This window comes from Sinocyclocheilus grahami, unplaced genomic scaffold, assembly GCF_001515645.1.
Source record: "Sinocyclocheilus grahami isolate Dianchi unplaced genomic scaffold, SAMN03320097.WGS_v1.1 scaffold708.1, whole genome shotgun sequence".
NCBI lineage: Eukaryota > Metazoa > Chordata > Actinopteri > Cypriniformes > Cyprinidae > Sinocyclocheilus > Sinocyclocheilus grahami.
In genome coordinates, this window is record NW_015505887.1 from 409908 (window position 1) to 426620 (window position 16713).

Genomic DNA, 16713 nt, shown 5'->3' on the forward strand with positions numbered 1-16713 from the left:
CAAATATCCAGATGTGTGCAGCACATTTTATGGAGGACTGTTTACTGATCCTGGGAGAGTAACGTTAGACTAAAATGCCGGCAGTTCTGACTCACGTAAGTACGTTTTCATTTATCATTTGCCACTGATGATTCAAATGCCAGTTTTGTGCAGTGTAGAGTAGCACTTGTTGTTTGTCATTTCTCTGATCACAAATGCAGACAGGGTTTTATGTTTACGCGATGCGATGCAATGCAATGCAACACAACGCGTAAAAAGACAGTGTAAGTCATTATAATCAGTAATGATGTCCCCACTGGATGCAACAAATGCCTTGTTTATAATGGGTTTTAATGTTTTTGTCTCGTCGCTCCGGCCGGACACGGCATCACAATATGGTGAGGGGCGTAACATTTCCGTCACACGCTTGAGGTATTCGGCCAATCACAACGCACTGGATAGCCGGCCAATCACAGCACACCTCGCTTTTCAGACCGATGAGCTTTGTAAAAATCGACGTGTTTCAGAAAGGCGGGGCATAGAGGAGAAACAATAATGTACAGTATGTGGAAAATAATGTGTTTTTTTAACCTTAAACCGCATAAACACATTTCATTACACCAAATACACAAAATACTGTTCTTTTTAGAAGCATCATATGACCCCTTTAATGTCCGGAAATGCGAGTAATAGTTGTTTGTTGGCATATTTAAGTACACGGTTTTCCTCTCAGGATGGAGATTTTCTCCTTGTCTTTTGTTCATGGCCCCAAATATTGCAAGCCATTGCGATATGTACATTTGCGATATTTCAGTAATTTTGATATATTGCACAGCCCTAATCCTCATGCAAGGGACCCCCATCCTAAAATTTAAACGGCAGCTTTATAATGCATAAAGACTGTGGAAAGTATTTATATATTTTTACATTTTTCTCTAATCTTTTCCTTGGACTCCAGCTTGAAAACCTAGAGGACAAATGTTTGATTTGTGAGTTATATGTGTTTATAATGAATGCATTCTGTTCTTTATTGATCCGTTTTTAATGTCTATTTTTATGCTCCTGTCTTCATCTGTTAAAGGTACTTTGAAGAATTTGAGAAGAGAATCCCTCGTGCAGAAATGCAGTTTCTCTCAGTGATCTTAATGAATTAATTCTACAGATTTATAAAGTATCACTGTGTTTAACTGATGTTTGCAGACTCTGATACTGAAGGAATCCCGAGTACGTCGGCACCATCTGCGGCAGCTACAGACGAGGTTATCCATCGTTCTGATCCAGGTATTTAACATCAGTTATCAACGAAATGTGTCATAAATGCATTTGTTAATGCTCAGGAGCAGAGTCGAGTGGTGATATTGATATACTGCTGACCCATCCGGACTTCACCTCTCAGTCTGAGAAACAGGTGAACGTTCAGTTTTAAAGACTGAATGATTTAATGCATGCAGGTTTTTGTCCTCTCATAACTCCTGCTGTGATTTCTGTCCTGCAGCCCAAACTCCTTCATGCTGTCGTGGATCATCTGGAGTCCATCGGCTTCATTACTGACACGCTTTCTAAAGGAGACACTAAGTTTATGGTGGGTCTCTGTCTGTCTTAGTCTGCATTTTAAATAATAATAATAATAAATGAATAATAAATAAGGCATGTTTTTCCTCAGGGTGTGTGTCGGCTGAAGAAAGAAGAGGAAGATGAAGAAGAGTATTTTCCCCGCCGTATTGACATCAGGTTCATACTGATTATTTGTGCATCTTTTCCAGTGTTTTGTATAATTTATATACTATTAATATTCTAGATAAATAATTTGTAAATAATTAGTTTTTATTTTTGTGTTTTATTTTCTGTTTTATTTTTAGTTAAGGTTTCAGTCATTATGTTGTTTTTTTGTTAAAAAAAAATAAATAAAAATGTATTATTCATTTTAGATTTTTTTTTTTTTTAAATGTCTATGTAGGCGTTTATTTTAATTCTTAAAGTTAAACTAAACAAAAATGAGAAATGTTGCCTTGGCAACTAGCTAAAATAAAAAAATCCTCTTGACTAAACTATTTGGGACATTTTGATGTGACTCAATTGTTTTATTAATATTTTGCGTCCAGTTTAATTTGAAGACTTCGTAGAATGTAAAAAATTGACGTTATGTACCATGAACATTATTTTATTGTTTTTTGAAGATTATGGGTTCTTAAAAGCATATGTCATTAAAAACACTGAATTATTTTGAATGAAATGCAGTACTAAATAAACCAACAATTTAAAATAGATTACATTTTTAAATAGACCAAAATGTAAATTATACAATTGACTAATCTGAAACCTAACTTAACTAAGCTAAAATCTAGAATCTACAATGATTCCTGCCATCTGTAGATGAAAGTGTCCGAGTTTTAGCATAGTATGTCCCTGTGGCAAATATCATATTTGAGGTTTTTCCAGTATATTCCTCATGTCTTTCTCTCTGGATCTGCAGGCTTATTCCGAAGGATCAGTATTACTGCGGTGTGCTGTACTTCACCGGCAGTGACATATTCAACAAGAACATGAGGACTCGCGCGCTGGAGAAGGGCTTTACTCTCAACGAATACACCATCCGTCCACTGGGCGTCACTGGTGAGACTCACGTTTATACATCACAGGATAGAAGAAAGTGCTGAAAGCTAGTGCAGACTTTGGCTGTGTCCGCCCCCAATAGCCTCATTCACTATTCCCTACATTAGGTCACTAATTCAGTTCACTAGAAGGAGTGAATGAAAACGAGTAGTGAATTCGGACACTGGGTGCACCGGAAGGGAATTCATTCGGTGCGTGACTCTCACGGTGCATTATGGGCATTCTCTAGCCGTTGAGCGTGCACCAGTTGTACACTCGTTTTTGCAGTGCATTGTGGGATTGAATGAGTGCACTCGAGAACGTCCACTATATGGTTTCGGACACCACTAAAAATGGCTGTTCCTTCAAATAGTGCCCTATTTAAGGGTATAGGGGGCGATTTCGGACACAGCCGTTGAGTTTCTGTCCATCCAGAAGTCTGATTTACTTCCTTGGGAGCTTGACTTCAGCTGTAGTACCTGATGTCTCATCATGACCGCTCTCTTTGATGCAGGTGTGGCTGGAGAGCCTCTGCTGTTGGACAGTGAGAAGGACATGTTTGACTACATCCAGTGGAAATACAGGGAACCAAAGGAGCGCAGCGAGTGAAACCGAGACAAAACTCAGCCTCAAACTGTGTGTGTGCTGCTCATTTAACTCATATTAGTGTATTTTAATAGTAGAAGACACATTTAGGGAGAGATGTGTGTGTGTGTGTCTAAAATTTTAAAGTTGTGGAAGCAGCTACATAATAGTAGTTGATGGTGCTTTTTATTAATAATTGTCATGCATAATATTTGGTTTTAATCCAAGTGAGAGAGAGAAATTGCATCACAATACTGTGACTACAGATATTACATTATAAGATCATCAATCTCTCATACAGTAAGTATAGCAGCATACATGTATTTATTTAAACGTACTCAACACTGGTATGCAAGAAAGCAAACTGAAGAAATATATGACTGATGATTGTCTGTGGTTGTGTTATTAAAAATCTATTATTACGTTATTGGGATATTTTTATTTATATAATAGTCTACCATAATATGACACAAAAGATTCTTGAAGTTTGTGTGAAAATTTGGATTCTGCATTAAAAATCCAACAAATCAGTTCAGGTCTGTTTCATTTTCTGGATTTTTTTTTTCCAAATAAATGCACATCTGAATTATGAATTGTTCTTATGTGATGATATATTGACTTTAGTTTTTCTTTAGAGTAGATTGATCAGAATAATCTATCTAATAATGAATCAATATAGTGCTCACATCACAAATAACTGGTTCTCAGTGTAGTTTTCACTGCAGATGCAGATCTGGCTCATTTACGTTTAGTCATTTAGCAGACGCTTTTATGAATGAATGAATGAATGAGCCCTTTATCCAAAGCGACTTACAAATGAGGACAATGGAAGCAATCAAAATCAACAAGAGAGCAATAATACACAAGTGCTATAACAAGTCTCAGTTTAATGCAGTACATGTAGCAAGGTTTTTTTTTAAATCATATAATAAAAAGAAAACGGATAGAATAGAAAAAGAATAGCGCAAGCTAGTGTTAGAGGTATTTTTTGGTTTTGTTAATTGTATAATAAATAAAAAGAAAAATAGAATACAAAAAGATTAGAGAAGCAAGTGTTATTTATTTTTTTAAGAATACAAGCAGTTAGTAAATGAACAGAGTGCAGGTTTAAAAGGGGCACTTTTTTAAAATAAAGAATAGAATTAGAATTGAGAGTGCTAAGAGTTAGAGGGTCAAATAAAGATGGAAGAGATGTGTTTTTAGCCGATTCTTGAAGATGGCTAAGGACTCAGCTGTTCGGATTGAGTTGGGCAGGTCATTCCTCCAGGAGGGAACAGTTAGTGAAAAAGTCAGTGAAAGTGATTTTGTGCCTCTTTGAGATGAACAATAAAGCGACGTTCACTTGCAGAACACAAGCTTCTAGAGACACATAACTCTGAAGTAATGAATTTAGGTAAAGGGGTGCAGAGCCAGTGGTGGTTTTGTAGGTAAACATTAATGCCTTGAACTTTATGCGAGCAGCTACTTGTAGCCAGTGCAAATTGATAAACAGAGGTGTGACGTGCATTCTTTTCGGCTCGTTAAAAATTAATCTTGCTGCCGCGTTCTGGATTAATTGTAAAGGTTTGATAGAAGTGGCTGGAAGACCTGCCAAGAGAGCATTGCAATAGTCCAGCCTGGACAGAACAAGAGCTTGAACAAGGAGTTGTGTTGCATGTTCCGAAAGAAAGGACCTGATCTTCCTAATGTTGTATAAAGCAAATCTGCAGTACCGGGCAGTTTTAGCAATGTGGTCTGAGAAATCCAGCTTATCATCAATCACAACTCCAAGGTTTCTGGCTGTTTTTTTTTACAGTGTATCTTTCAAAAATGGCTGTGAATTTAACGGTAAAAGACTCTAAAAATGCTACAGTAAAATCCTGTTAAATGGTTAACGGTAAATTCATCTACATATATACAGTGAAAAACTGTATTGGACATTACATGTAATTTTACGGTAGCATACCGTTTTTGGAAGTGGAAAATACTGTATAATTTACAGTGAATAACCGTAAATTGACATTCCCAGAATTCCCTGCGTTACATTTCAAATTTGATGTTGTTTACTTGAAATAACTATGTTTCTTCTTATCAGTTTTGTATATTAGGGTTGTGTGTTGCATCTAATGTTGTTAAATGAATGTTTATTGCATTATTTCAGCTTCATGTGTGTTATCATGATGGTGTTTAGTGTTTGTGTGAATGAAACTGTGCATCTTCTATATATATTATTATTTAGAAGCTGCTTGTGATGGGCTTTGGTTCATCATGTGACTTTCTCATCACCTCCTGCATTTGGAGGTTATCAGTGTATTACAAGAAGTACTTCAATAGGTTGGTATATTAACATTATATCAGTTAAGGAAATTACGGTATTTAACTGTGAATTTAAGTTAAAACCGTAAAACCTGAAATGTTGCTACCATCGTTTTTTTTACTGTAAATTTTACGGATTTTCTTTACAGTGCAGGGACGGTAGAGACATGTCCCCACCAATATCCAGCGATATTAAATTGCGGTAAGCAGTGATACTAAATGGTCCCTAGCAATAACTTTGATCTAACAATTAAATGTGTATATGTAACCACTGCTGTTGTAATTTCGGCTGCATCTGAAATATGTCATATACACAGCTGCCCATTTGTTTTTTGATTATCTGTTGAACCCTTTTTGCTATTATCTGTTGAATATTATATTGAATGCACAATTCTTCATTAAGCAAAAATGGTTTAAATCTCCTTTGTCTTTTCGCCTTTCTCTTGCTGAATTTGATTCTCTTGTTTATTAATCTTAGACTTAAAAAAAAAAGTAGCACATTTTTGATGCATTATGACAATTTTAAAAGAGAGAGAGAGAGAGAAAAAAATAGTTTGTAATCTTATTTTTGTGCTTTTCTTGTAGATAAACCCTTATTATTAGTTCTCTGTTTTTGTTACTATTATTATTTATTTATTTTTTTTGCAGGAGATACAACCATGTCTAATTTCCCTGTTATTGTATGTATTCATAACATAGACGTATAAATATTTATTTATAAAATATATGTCTATATATAATTTATTTATGTCTATGATTCATAAGTTCCAGTTTTTTGCGTCTTCGGCGCAAGGCATGACGGTCTGACATAAAATGCAGAGCTACATTGCAGCGAGACTCTTGCAGAGCCGACCAATCGCAGAGCCGGGCATGGCAGCGACAGCCAATGGAAGTCGAGAGCGGGAGGAGCCAACGGCAGTTACACACGGTCAAGCACACAGCGCCGCAAGCGAGTCGTTTTTCTCTCCGTGTCAAGAAATCTACACACAAAGAAGGTAAAGCTTTTACTTTCATCCGTTTAATGCATATTAGTGTGTAGAGCTAAACATCACGTGTGTGTTTTTCGCTCAGAGTAACCGTTTGCGCTCCTATATTTCAGCAACCGTCTTAAATATCATTGAAATTAATACTAATAACAGGATTTATTAAAATATAGATAAAAAGACGCATAATTCCGTCATTAAACATTAAGCAGACAATTCTAAAAATAACCACGGCGCCATTCGTTTAGCGTTTACTAATCACAACAAACATCTTAAAAGGCACAGTTTGAGGTAGTACTTTTTTTTTTGACTGTTTTGTTTAATTAGCTAATTTATTAAAAGTTAAATAAGCACAATTTCCAAATAAGTATCATAAGTTTGTTGTAATAATCTGCGGTGCTGAGGACAGCCTTCAGCGCAGGTCACCATGGCAACAGTAGCCTGCTGGAAGATGTCACGTGATGTTACACAACGCTGTGGAGCATCTCATGTGCTGAGATTATATAACGCTGAGCAGCTTCAGCAGATGCTGGAGGACTGTGGGTTTGCAGAGAGCAGGGTGAGCACTAGATAGGGTGCGACACCGCTCAGATCGAGCCCTGTTTAACTCGTTCGTTCAGCATTAAATGTCTTGTCCTTCCAGATCCAGCATGTCGGACAGAAAGGCAGTGATCAAGAATGCGGACATGTCTGAGGAGATGCAGCAGGACTCTGTGGAGTGCGCAACACAGGCGCTCGAGAAGTACAACATCGAGAAGGACATCGCCGCCTACATCAAGAAGGTCAACTACACTTTATGGGCTGAAAAATCAATTATTAAAACTATATATGGATTTTATTCATTAAACATATAACCCAACTTAAATTACAATATACTGAAAACACAAAACACACTTTTTATTCAATGAATATGAATGAAAGTCTATTAATTTATTCGTTGAAAAATCTATTTTTATTTATTAATAACATGTTATGTTTGTTTTTTGCATTTTAATTAAGTTTGATTAATTTATAACAGATTGTTGCATGAATGTATTATGAAAAATATTAATATAATCTAACTGAATTAAAATGCTAAAAACATGAAAAATCAATTATTAAAACTATATATGGATTTTATTCATTAAACATATAACCCAACTTAAATTACAATATACTGAAAACACAAAACACACTTTTTATTCAATGAATATGAATGAAAGTCTATTAATTTATTCGTTGAAAAATCTATTTTTATTTATTAATAACATGTTATGTTTGTTTTTTGCATTTTAATTAAGTTTGATTAATTTATAACAGATTGTTGCATGAATGTATTATGAAAAATATTAATTAATATAATCTTAACTGAATTAAAATGCTAAAAACATTTCATTTCTATTCATTTATTAGGTTTTTATTTACATTTGAATTAATTGATCGAAAATGAGTTTTAATTTATTAATCATATTTGATTTTATGTATTTGTTAGCATTTTAAGTTGGGTTATTTAATTAATAATAAAAAATATATATATATATATCATTAAATATTTAATTAATACCTTGAAATTGACTTAATTAAAATGCTAAAAGAAATACAAAATCAATTTTGTATTTTTTATTAAACACTTACAATTATTAATTTTAGTGAATATGAATGAAAGTCTATAAATGTATTCATTAAATATTTATTTGTATTTATTAATAACATTAGATGTTGTGTTTTCTTTGCATTTTAATTACGTTTGATTAATTTATAACAAATTGTGAATTATTGATTGAAATTATTAAACGAATGTATTATGAAAAATATTAATTAATATAATCTAACTGAATTAAAATGGTAAAATAATTTCATTTGTATTAATTTATTAGGTTTTTATTTAAATTTTAATTAATTGATAGAAAATGTACATTAATTTATTGAAAATTAGTTTTAATTTATTAATAATATTTGATTTTATGGTTTGTTTTTATTAGCATTTTAAGTTTGGTTATTTAAATGTATTTAAAAACCTGATTTATATATATATATATATATATAAGAATATCGTTAAATATATAATACATTGAAATTGACTTAATTAAAATGCTAAAAGCAATACAAAATCAATTTTATGTATTTTTTATTTTAGCATTTTAATTAAGATTGTTTGAATTTATTAATATTGATTGTATTAATAATAATATATTAATTTGAATCATTTTAATCATCTTCTATTTGATTTATGTCCACAATTCGATGGTATTTAAAACCTCTAAAATAGTTAATTGATAGTAACTGCTTTTATTGAAGCCATCAGTTGACATTATTTCAACTTATTTTTGTCATCAACAACTGTAAATCAATAGTTTTATCATTCTTTTATTAAATTATGTAAGTCACAATGCTCCGTGGGAATGGAGTTCAGTCCCTCATTAAAGGGGAATTAAATTCAGTCTTGTATCTTTGTCTTTTTGTTACATTTTCAAGTACTTTTTTGCTTCAACTTAAAGTTTATAACGTTTTTTAAAATCCCGATGGGAAAAAATGAATACTTCCACAACCAATGCCGCTGAAAAAGATATAAAAAGATCATAAACGTCACGCTCAAATATGAACGGCATTTCATATGAACCGTTAAACGTGTTGCTTTCTTGCAGGAGTTCGACAAAAAGTACAACCCCACCTGGCACTGCATCGTGGGCAGGAACTTCGGCAGCTACGTGACTCACGAGACCAAACATTTCATCTACTTCTACCTGGGTCAGGTGGCCATCCTGCTCTTCAAATCGGGCTGAGCGACGGCACCCATTCATTTCAACAGACCATTACGAACTGACTGTACTGACGAGGCGAACCATTCCTGCTCTGGACCTGCCTTCTTTCTCTCGGCTGCTTCTCCTTTTGTTCTGATTGTTTAGAAAAAGCCAGTGTGAGCGGGAAATGCCATAAAGAAACACTTGTATTTATTTTTGTTTTCTATACACGGTTTGAGCGTTTTATGTCATCTGCGGTTTTTTAATTAAAGCAAAATGGTTTGGCTGTTCGCCTGGAGTTTCTTGTCTTCAGGATGTGTGACGGTGTCGGACTGAACTGATGTGAAATCAGTGCTTCTCGAGACTTTTTGACTTCCAAACCATCACAATTCTCAATGTTTTTAAAACTAGGAAACAGAAACGGTATTGAAGGAGGGAAAAGAAAAATATATGATACATGTGTGTGTGTGAATTTCAAATGTTGGTACATAAAATAATTTAACTTTAAAAATTTTATATTATTTTTATTCATAATAAATATAATTATCTTTAATAAAAACGCAATTACTGCGAGTATGGTTAAACAAATATTAGTTTAATTACAATAATCTAATTAAAATGCCAAAAAAATCTAATAATGCATTAAAATGCTAATAGATTATTTTAATATTGATCCTTGATTATGTTCCTCAGCTTTGTGTCTTTACAACTTGCTGTGGATTTGCTCAAGTCTTAAGTCAGTTTACAAACTTTAAAGTCACGTTTGATTCAAGTCATGCATCTTACTGAACATGAACAAGAATAATACAAGCTAGGCATAGTATTAAAGGGAAACGGGTGCTAGAAGCATTAGCAGCATCTTAAACATTCAAAATGGACTTGTAGAGTCATGTCATTATACCATCTATAATAAGCATGCTCACACCTGCACAGAATAGAGGTGTAAACACTGCACTCATTAAAAAAAAAAAAAAAAAAAAGCCCACCAAAGATGAAAAGCTAAAGCAGACTGATTTAGAAATGCAAACAATTGACTATTTAAGCCGACTGCAATGAGACGCTTGCCAAGCTATTTTTAGAAAACTACAATCACATACAGATCTTTTAAGAAATCTTCAAAAGAGACATTTCAAGCTGCTTTTCCACAAACCAACTAAACGCAGAACGATTATCTGGTATGAGAAATCTCTGGGAAACTAATACAATTTCACTCATGCACAATTAATGAACAGAACTGACCGTTTAGATGCACTTAAATACGTTTTGAAACTCCACTATACTTTAAAATGATCTTATTGCATGTTTGTTTCAACATTTTGAACCATTTATTGATCCAATTACTTTTGATATTTTAATAGGCTATAAAGTTAAAAAAAAAAAATATTTGTAATTTAGTCTATTTATAGATTAATTTCTAAACAAATTAATGCATATGCAAGATTAAATCCTTTATTACTCTGTTCTACACACTGACAGTCAGTCCTTCTGACACAAAGAGGCACAGAAAGTGATCTGGGTTGCCACAGGTTTTATTAGCATTTTAGAAAACCAGTTTGTGTGGATAGACTCCATTAGACAAGCAGAACGTGGAGCGCAGGTATCCCTTGAGCAGAGGAACCTTCTTGATCAGAGGAAGCAACTGAGAATCCACTGCTTTCTGGTCCTCCTTACGCTGCTCCGTCAACTGGTACTTCTGCAAAAACCACAAAACACACGCACAAGATTAGAAAAGCTCAGGCTCTTAATTCTCCAACAGAGTCCTGCATAAGCATCCAATGACCTGAAACTGATTTAACGCTTGAAAGCCCGTTTTACCTCCTTCTCTGTGTCAAAGATCTCTCCCTCCTGGTGCTTGGGTCTCCTCAGCTTCTTCTTCTTGAAGTAGGTGTCGGTCAGTGTTTTGGGGACCTTCATGCCAGAGATGTCCACCTTGGTGGATGTGGCGATGCAGAACTTCTGGTGAGCTCTCCGCAGAGGCACGCGGTTCAGAGCCAGAGGACCTAAAACGGAGACAAGATCAGTTATTCACCGCAAAAAAAAACCCTGTCGCTTCAGCATCAGACGGCGATCACGTACCGGTGACGAGGAGAAGACCGGTGCCCAGCTGCTTGAGGAAGACCACGCGCTGCAGAAGGAAACAGATTGAACGTTAACAGCTCCAGGCCTCACATGAACCTCTTTTGCAATTCAAATATCAAGTGCAGCTTAGCCCAACTGAGCTCAGATGAGCGGTTAACGTGAGTGTTTGTGTGGGAGGAGTGCATCTGTGCTTCACATGTAGGAGTTCATTCTCCTTCGTTCGGCTACTGAATGCCGTGATTTGAAAACCACAGTATGCTGGAATTCCAGAAAGATGGATAGATGGGGAATGTGCTAGGGTTGGGACGATAAATCGATTCGTGGATCGATTCTGAGATTTTCCGAATGCATCGCGATTCCTCTGGAACAGATTCTGAGCTTAGATTTTAACAGCAGATGGCGCTCTAACCTAGTTTTTATCCACACACTCAAATGCTCATGAAGAAGAGTGCTAAAGAGCGCTTTTATGAAGCGAGATTAATGTAAACACAGCCCACTGCGAACTCCCTTGTAATTCGCTTCAACCTTTTTGAATTTTATGAATGATTATGTTCAAGTGTGTGTAAGGATTTGGAAGCAAGCAGAGTACGGCTGTTTCTAACGTATGCAGCGCCATCTGCTGTTCAAAACTAAACTCAGAATCGACTCGAGAAAGAATCACGATGCATTCAGAAAATCCCAGAATCGATGCGGAATCATTTCTCGATTCGCGATGCATCGATTTATTTTCCCAGCCCTAGAATGTGCGTGTACCTTCCCGCGGTGGCGTCCGGTCAGCAGGATCAGGACCGTCCCGGGGCTGATGGACTTGCGCAGTTTCCTGCGGTGCTGACTGAAGGGCTTGACGCCGTGACTCCGCAGCTTACGGGACACGTCCTCTGTGGGGTAATACCGGGGCTGGACACCAAACAGACGCGTCAACATGAATGCGGGAAACACAACAATGTGGAGTGAAATCAGCCAAACGCTTCAAATCTGCATATTCTTTTTTGAATTAAGCTTATAAATCAGTCATATCTTAATATTTGTAACATTATCTGATAACTTCAATGAGTTAATGCACAAAAAGTTTACTATATGTGACCCTGGAGCACAAAACCAGTCATATTTGTAGCAATAGCCAACAATACATTGTATAGGTCAAAATTATAGATTTTTCTCTTATGCCAAAAATCATTAGGATATTAAGTAAAGATCATGTTCCATGAAGATATTTTGTAAATGTTCTACCGTAAATATATCAAAACGTAATTTTTGATTAGTAATATGCATTGCTAAGAACTTCATTTGGACAACTTTAAAGGTCATTTTCTCCATATTCAGATTTTTTTGCACCCTCAGATTCTCAAATAGTTGTATCTCGGCCAAATATTGTCTTATCATAAACAATACAATACACAAATTGACACTTAAGACTGGTTTTGTGGTCCAGGGTCACATATTACTAACATCTACCCACTTTGACATGAGAAAAACCACTGATGCAAGAAAAAAAAATTCTCAAAATTCATTTTATTTTAATCATTAAACTTAAGAAAATATAATCTAAGAGTTACCAGTATCAGCTCCTTTGAATTCAGTTAAATTCCTTAATTATTTATACCTTCTTGCATCACATTTTTTCAATATTCATTCGAAATTTTATTTGACCAGCATTTTTACTATATAATCTGATAACAACTATTTTGACATCAATGATGGATTCATTTTTTTTTAATTACTCATTGCTCTTTTTTCCCCCCCAATGTGTCTTGCATCACATTGCCTTATATTTTCAATATTGAAGAGAAATTGACCAATTACATGAAATTTATTACAAATAATCTGAGCATTACCAATATCAACTCCTTTGAAATCAATAGATTTAAATTCCTTATTTTTCAATTTCTTAACATTTTTACCTATTACTTTTTACTTATAACGTGACTCATGACTGCACACAAAAAAGATTACCTACATATTCAATTTCTAACAAAACATCATAAATATTACTCATTATTTTTTCATTCTGCCATGGTTCATCAATAGACATGCATGTTCATGGACAAAACTTAGCCCCAAAAGTGTGCAAGATATGGTCAAGAATACATAAGGCTACATAAATTCCACAAGTCTTTTTAACACTAATTTATCTCATAGATCACAGAAGCAAGTCTGCATAAACTCGTGTAAAGTTTGGTCAAAATGGACACAAATGCAAAAGATGTACATGTTTAAGATTATACACTTCTGGTCCCCAAACAAGATCTCAGTGATTTGTAATAAACACTCACCAGCTTGCGCAGTTTGACCACACGGGTGCCTCCATTTTTGTCTCCACCGACAGTTTTGACGACTTTGCTGGGAGCCCTTTCCTTGATTTTCTTCTCAACCTGAAACATCAAGCCCGAGCGTTAGAAACCCTCAGGTTTGAGGCGAGACCCGTGACCCTGCAGTGACGATACCTATATAGACTGCCAAACATCATTATATAACCTATTCCACACTATATTCACAGGATAATCCGTCACGTGCGGCTTTACGCTCTTTAACGCGAATATAAACACACAGACCCGGAGTCAGGCCTCAGCGCGCGCCGAACACTCATAATCTACTTTACAACACACTACATCCACAACTATTCGCGGTTACTAGTGCTATAGGCATGTTAAAACACTCATATATGATCCCGAGTGAGATTTAAGAGCAGATGAATCGGATTAACGCAGATTGTATTTGGGGGGAAACAGACACGAAAGCCACAATTACCTTCAGCTAGAAAAAAAAGACCGACATCCGGGCATTTGACGTATATATAGTCGTGACGTGTGACGCTCGGGGTTCGTCCGCCGTCGTGTTTCCGTCTTAAAGGCGCAGGCGCTTCTCCGGCCGCGCGATGGAGTCACGAGCGCCGCTTATCGGGCGAGGAATGGAAATAGTTTATTGTGTCTTTTGGCAAATAGAAGCAAATTTGTTTGTTGTAGAGAATAAAGTAAAGCAATAAATCAGCTTTAGAAACGGAAAGTCCAGATTGCATTCATACAGTAGAGTAGTTAGCTAGCCACTGTCAATGCATGCAGTTTTGTAATGTTTATGCATTCTATATATACAGAGTTGATAGATATATACATAAATAGATAGATAGATCTCGAGTAGTTAGCTAGCCACTGTCAATGCATGCAGTTTTGTAATGTTTATGCATTCTATATATACAGAGTTGATAGATACATATATAAATAGATAGATAGATCTCAGCTAAACTCTGCAGGACACCGGCCCTCCAGGACTGAGTTTGGGCACCCCTGCGTTAAACGAATCGTTTGGGAGTCGTTGAGCAAGTACAGTAAAAATAAATACATATTATAAGACAACGAAAGTATTTTTTGACCTTGCATGCATGTCCACCTGTTGTTGGGGACTCCCAAAACCAAAATATGAACCTTTCATAACCCATAATAGGGTCACTTTAACTCAAATAAAATTACAGAAGGCATCCTTTCTCATTTTAGTTCAACTTGACGTACTAAAGTAGCTTAAACTGAAATAATAATTAATGAGAATAATATAGAAATACATAAAAAAAGACTTAAAATGATAAAAACACAACAAAATTTCTTTAAAATTAAAATACAAAAATATGAATTAAACCTATAATAGTATCTCAATGATACTAAAAGTCTAGATTAATAATAAATCTGAATAGATCAATAGTGAAAAAGGTATTTTTGCATGACATGTTTCAATGCATCAAGCAGTCATCCATCTTTTTCTTCTGAAAATGTTTTTATATTTTGATGCTCGACTGTACTGCAGTACTTGTATTTATTTGTATAACTTAGATAAAAAAAATTGAAATATATATTATAATATTAAAAAACTGCATATACCTGTATATACATATATAACACAAATTTGAAACGATGCCGCATTTTGTGCATGTATTGACATTTTTATTGTTTTTATTATTATTATCATCATTATTGTTACTGAAAGAGATATCATAACGATTATCACCTAAACCCTCTAAATAAATAAATAAATAATTATCAGCTATTTGTACTGGTCAGGACTCCTATAATGTGTGTGTCTCCAGTCGTTAGTCTCTCACCTGCATGACGTTTCCCACGACGACACTGTTGACCAGCTCAGGAGCCACGTTCCCCGCAGCCAGAGCAGCTTTAGAGGCATGTTCAGCCAGATCCGTAGCGCTGTGGTCTTTCAGGACCCCTCCATACGTCCCGAACGGCGTCCTCTTAGCCGAGACGATGAACACACCAACACAAACACACAGAAGAGACAGCTGGGGCAAGTTCAAGCTCAAACCGGTGTGCACCGTTTTGCTACGGTTTCCGGTTTGAACGACATGTTTCCTGGAAATGGTGTGCAACGGGGTTTGAGATGTGTTTTCTCTTGTTTGGTGGGTGTGTCAAACATGTCAGCCCAATCAGCAGCAACATGTATGTAAACCACGCGGTACTAAAGAGACAGTTCGCACAATGTAATTAACATCCGAATAAATTCACAAGAGCACGTATATTGTTTGCACATTTGTATTTACATTAAAGGAAAAATAGCTGAAATAATAAGGTCATATAGATCATAACACAGTCTCGGAGGTAAGAAGTGGATTATCCTTCACTTGAAATGTTTGTCTTTTCATCCTGAAATGTGAGGCAAATGTTGGATCACAATAATTAGGAACCACAGTTTCCACAAACCCCTTCATTTGATTGGGATGTTCTCTTTCTCTTGAGTCATCAGAACAGTGTTCAACGCACCACCGTTTTCGTTTAAAACACGTTTTGCCCCGTTTTGTCCGGGCTGAACGCAGCCCTGGTTAGCTTCCTTCCTGCAGTTAACCAATAGGAAAGCAACACTTTATTACACAAAATATAGACATTATTGCATTATAACCAACATACACAGGTTCTATAGACTTCTGTAGAGGACATTATATTTGAGTGGATTTCTCTTGAGACGCTACACGCCACAGTTTCTGTTCAGAGCACAGCTTTTTAGAGATATTAAATGTTTGGAGGTTTGATCATAAACTCCCTCTCCTTGTTCTCTAAATATGACTGATATTGACTGAATGATCAGATTTAGCACTCTTAGGGAAGTATGATAATGTTTTGTCATGATCATTTAAATCTGGCTGATTTTCAAATTGTTTGTCGTAAATAAACATCTCAGAAAAATGTTACGGGGTTTCAAATCCAAATCTGACTCTTTGTTATGAAACAGGGCATAATTTTCATACATGTCTTCTGTAGAGGACACCAGGACAAACGGCTGTTAATCAGGCATTTTGTGGAAACACAACGAGAAGTTATAGATCAATATTCCTATGAAATATGAGATAATCTTATGAAAATGTTCCCAGGTCATTGCTCCCATTATTAAACTTCTTTTTTCATTCTGTTTTCCCCCAAGAACACATTAATATGCAAATTAGATGCAACGTATAGATACATTGTATCGAATCTTTTTTACATTTTGCA

General features: G+C 35.4%; 3 protein-coding genes across 3 annotated transcripts; 2 read left to right on the forward strand and 1 right to left on the reverse strand.

The window, feature by feature from the left end:
- Positions 1 to 957: 957 nt before the first annotated feature.
- On the forward strand, positions 958 to 3686 carry LOC107560038 (DNA polymerase beta-like). The gene is made up of 8 exons (XM_016244094.1): positions 958 to 968; positions 1061 to 1105; positions 1195 to 1238; positions 1317 to 1387; positions 1475 to 1561; positions 1643 to 1710; positions 2453 to 2592; positions 3086 to 3686. Exons 1-8 carry the CDS (start codon positions 958 to 960, stop codon positions 3178 to 3180), a joined length of 561 nt encoding a protein of 186 aa, XP_016099580.1. The 3' UTR covers positions 3181 to 3686.
- Positions 3687 to 6373: 2687 nt separating this feature from the next.
- Positions 6374 to 9605, forward strand: dynll1 (dynein, light chain, LC8-type 1). Its single transcript, XM_016244113.1, has 3 exons — positions 6374 to 6446; positions 7078 to 7216; positions 9059 to 9605. The coding sequence occupies exons 2-3, from the start codon at positions 7085 to 7087 to the stop codon at positions 9194 to 9196; spliced, it is 270 nt and encodes an 89-aa protein (XP_016099599.1). The 5' UTR covers positions 6374 to 6446; positions 7078 to 7084; the 3' UTR covers positions 9197 to 9605.
- Positions 9606 to 10665: 1060 nt separating this feature from the next.
- On the reverse strand, positions 10666 to 13637 carry LOC107560057 (60S ribosomal protein L6-like). Its single transcript, XM_016244110.1, has 5 exons — positions 13507 to 13637; positions 11987 to 12130; positions 11231 to 11279; positions 10970 to 11154; positions 10666 to 10847 (listed from the first exon to the last, which is right to left on the reverse strand). The coding sequence occupies exons 1-5, from the start codon at positions 13612 to 13614 to the stop codon at positions 10695 to 10697; spliced, it is 639 nt and encodes a 212-aa protein (XP_016099596.1). The 5' UTR covers positions 13615 to 13637; the 3' UTR covers positions 10666 to 10694.
- Between the last annotated feature and the right edge of the window lie 3076 nt (positions 13638 to 16713).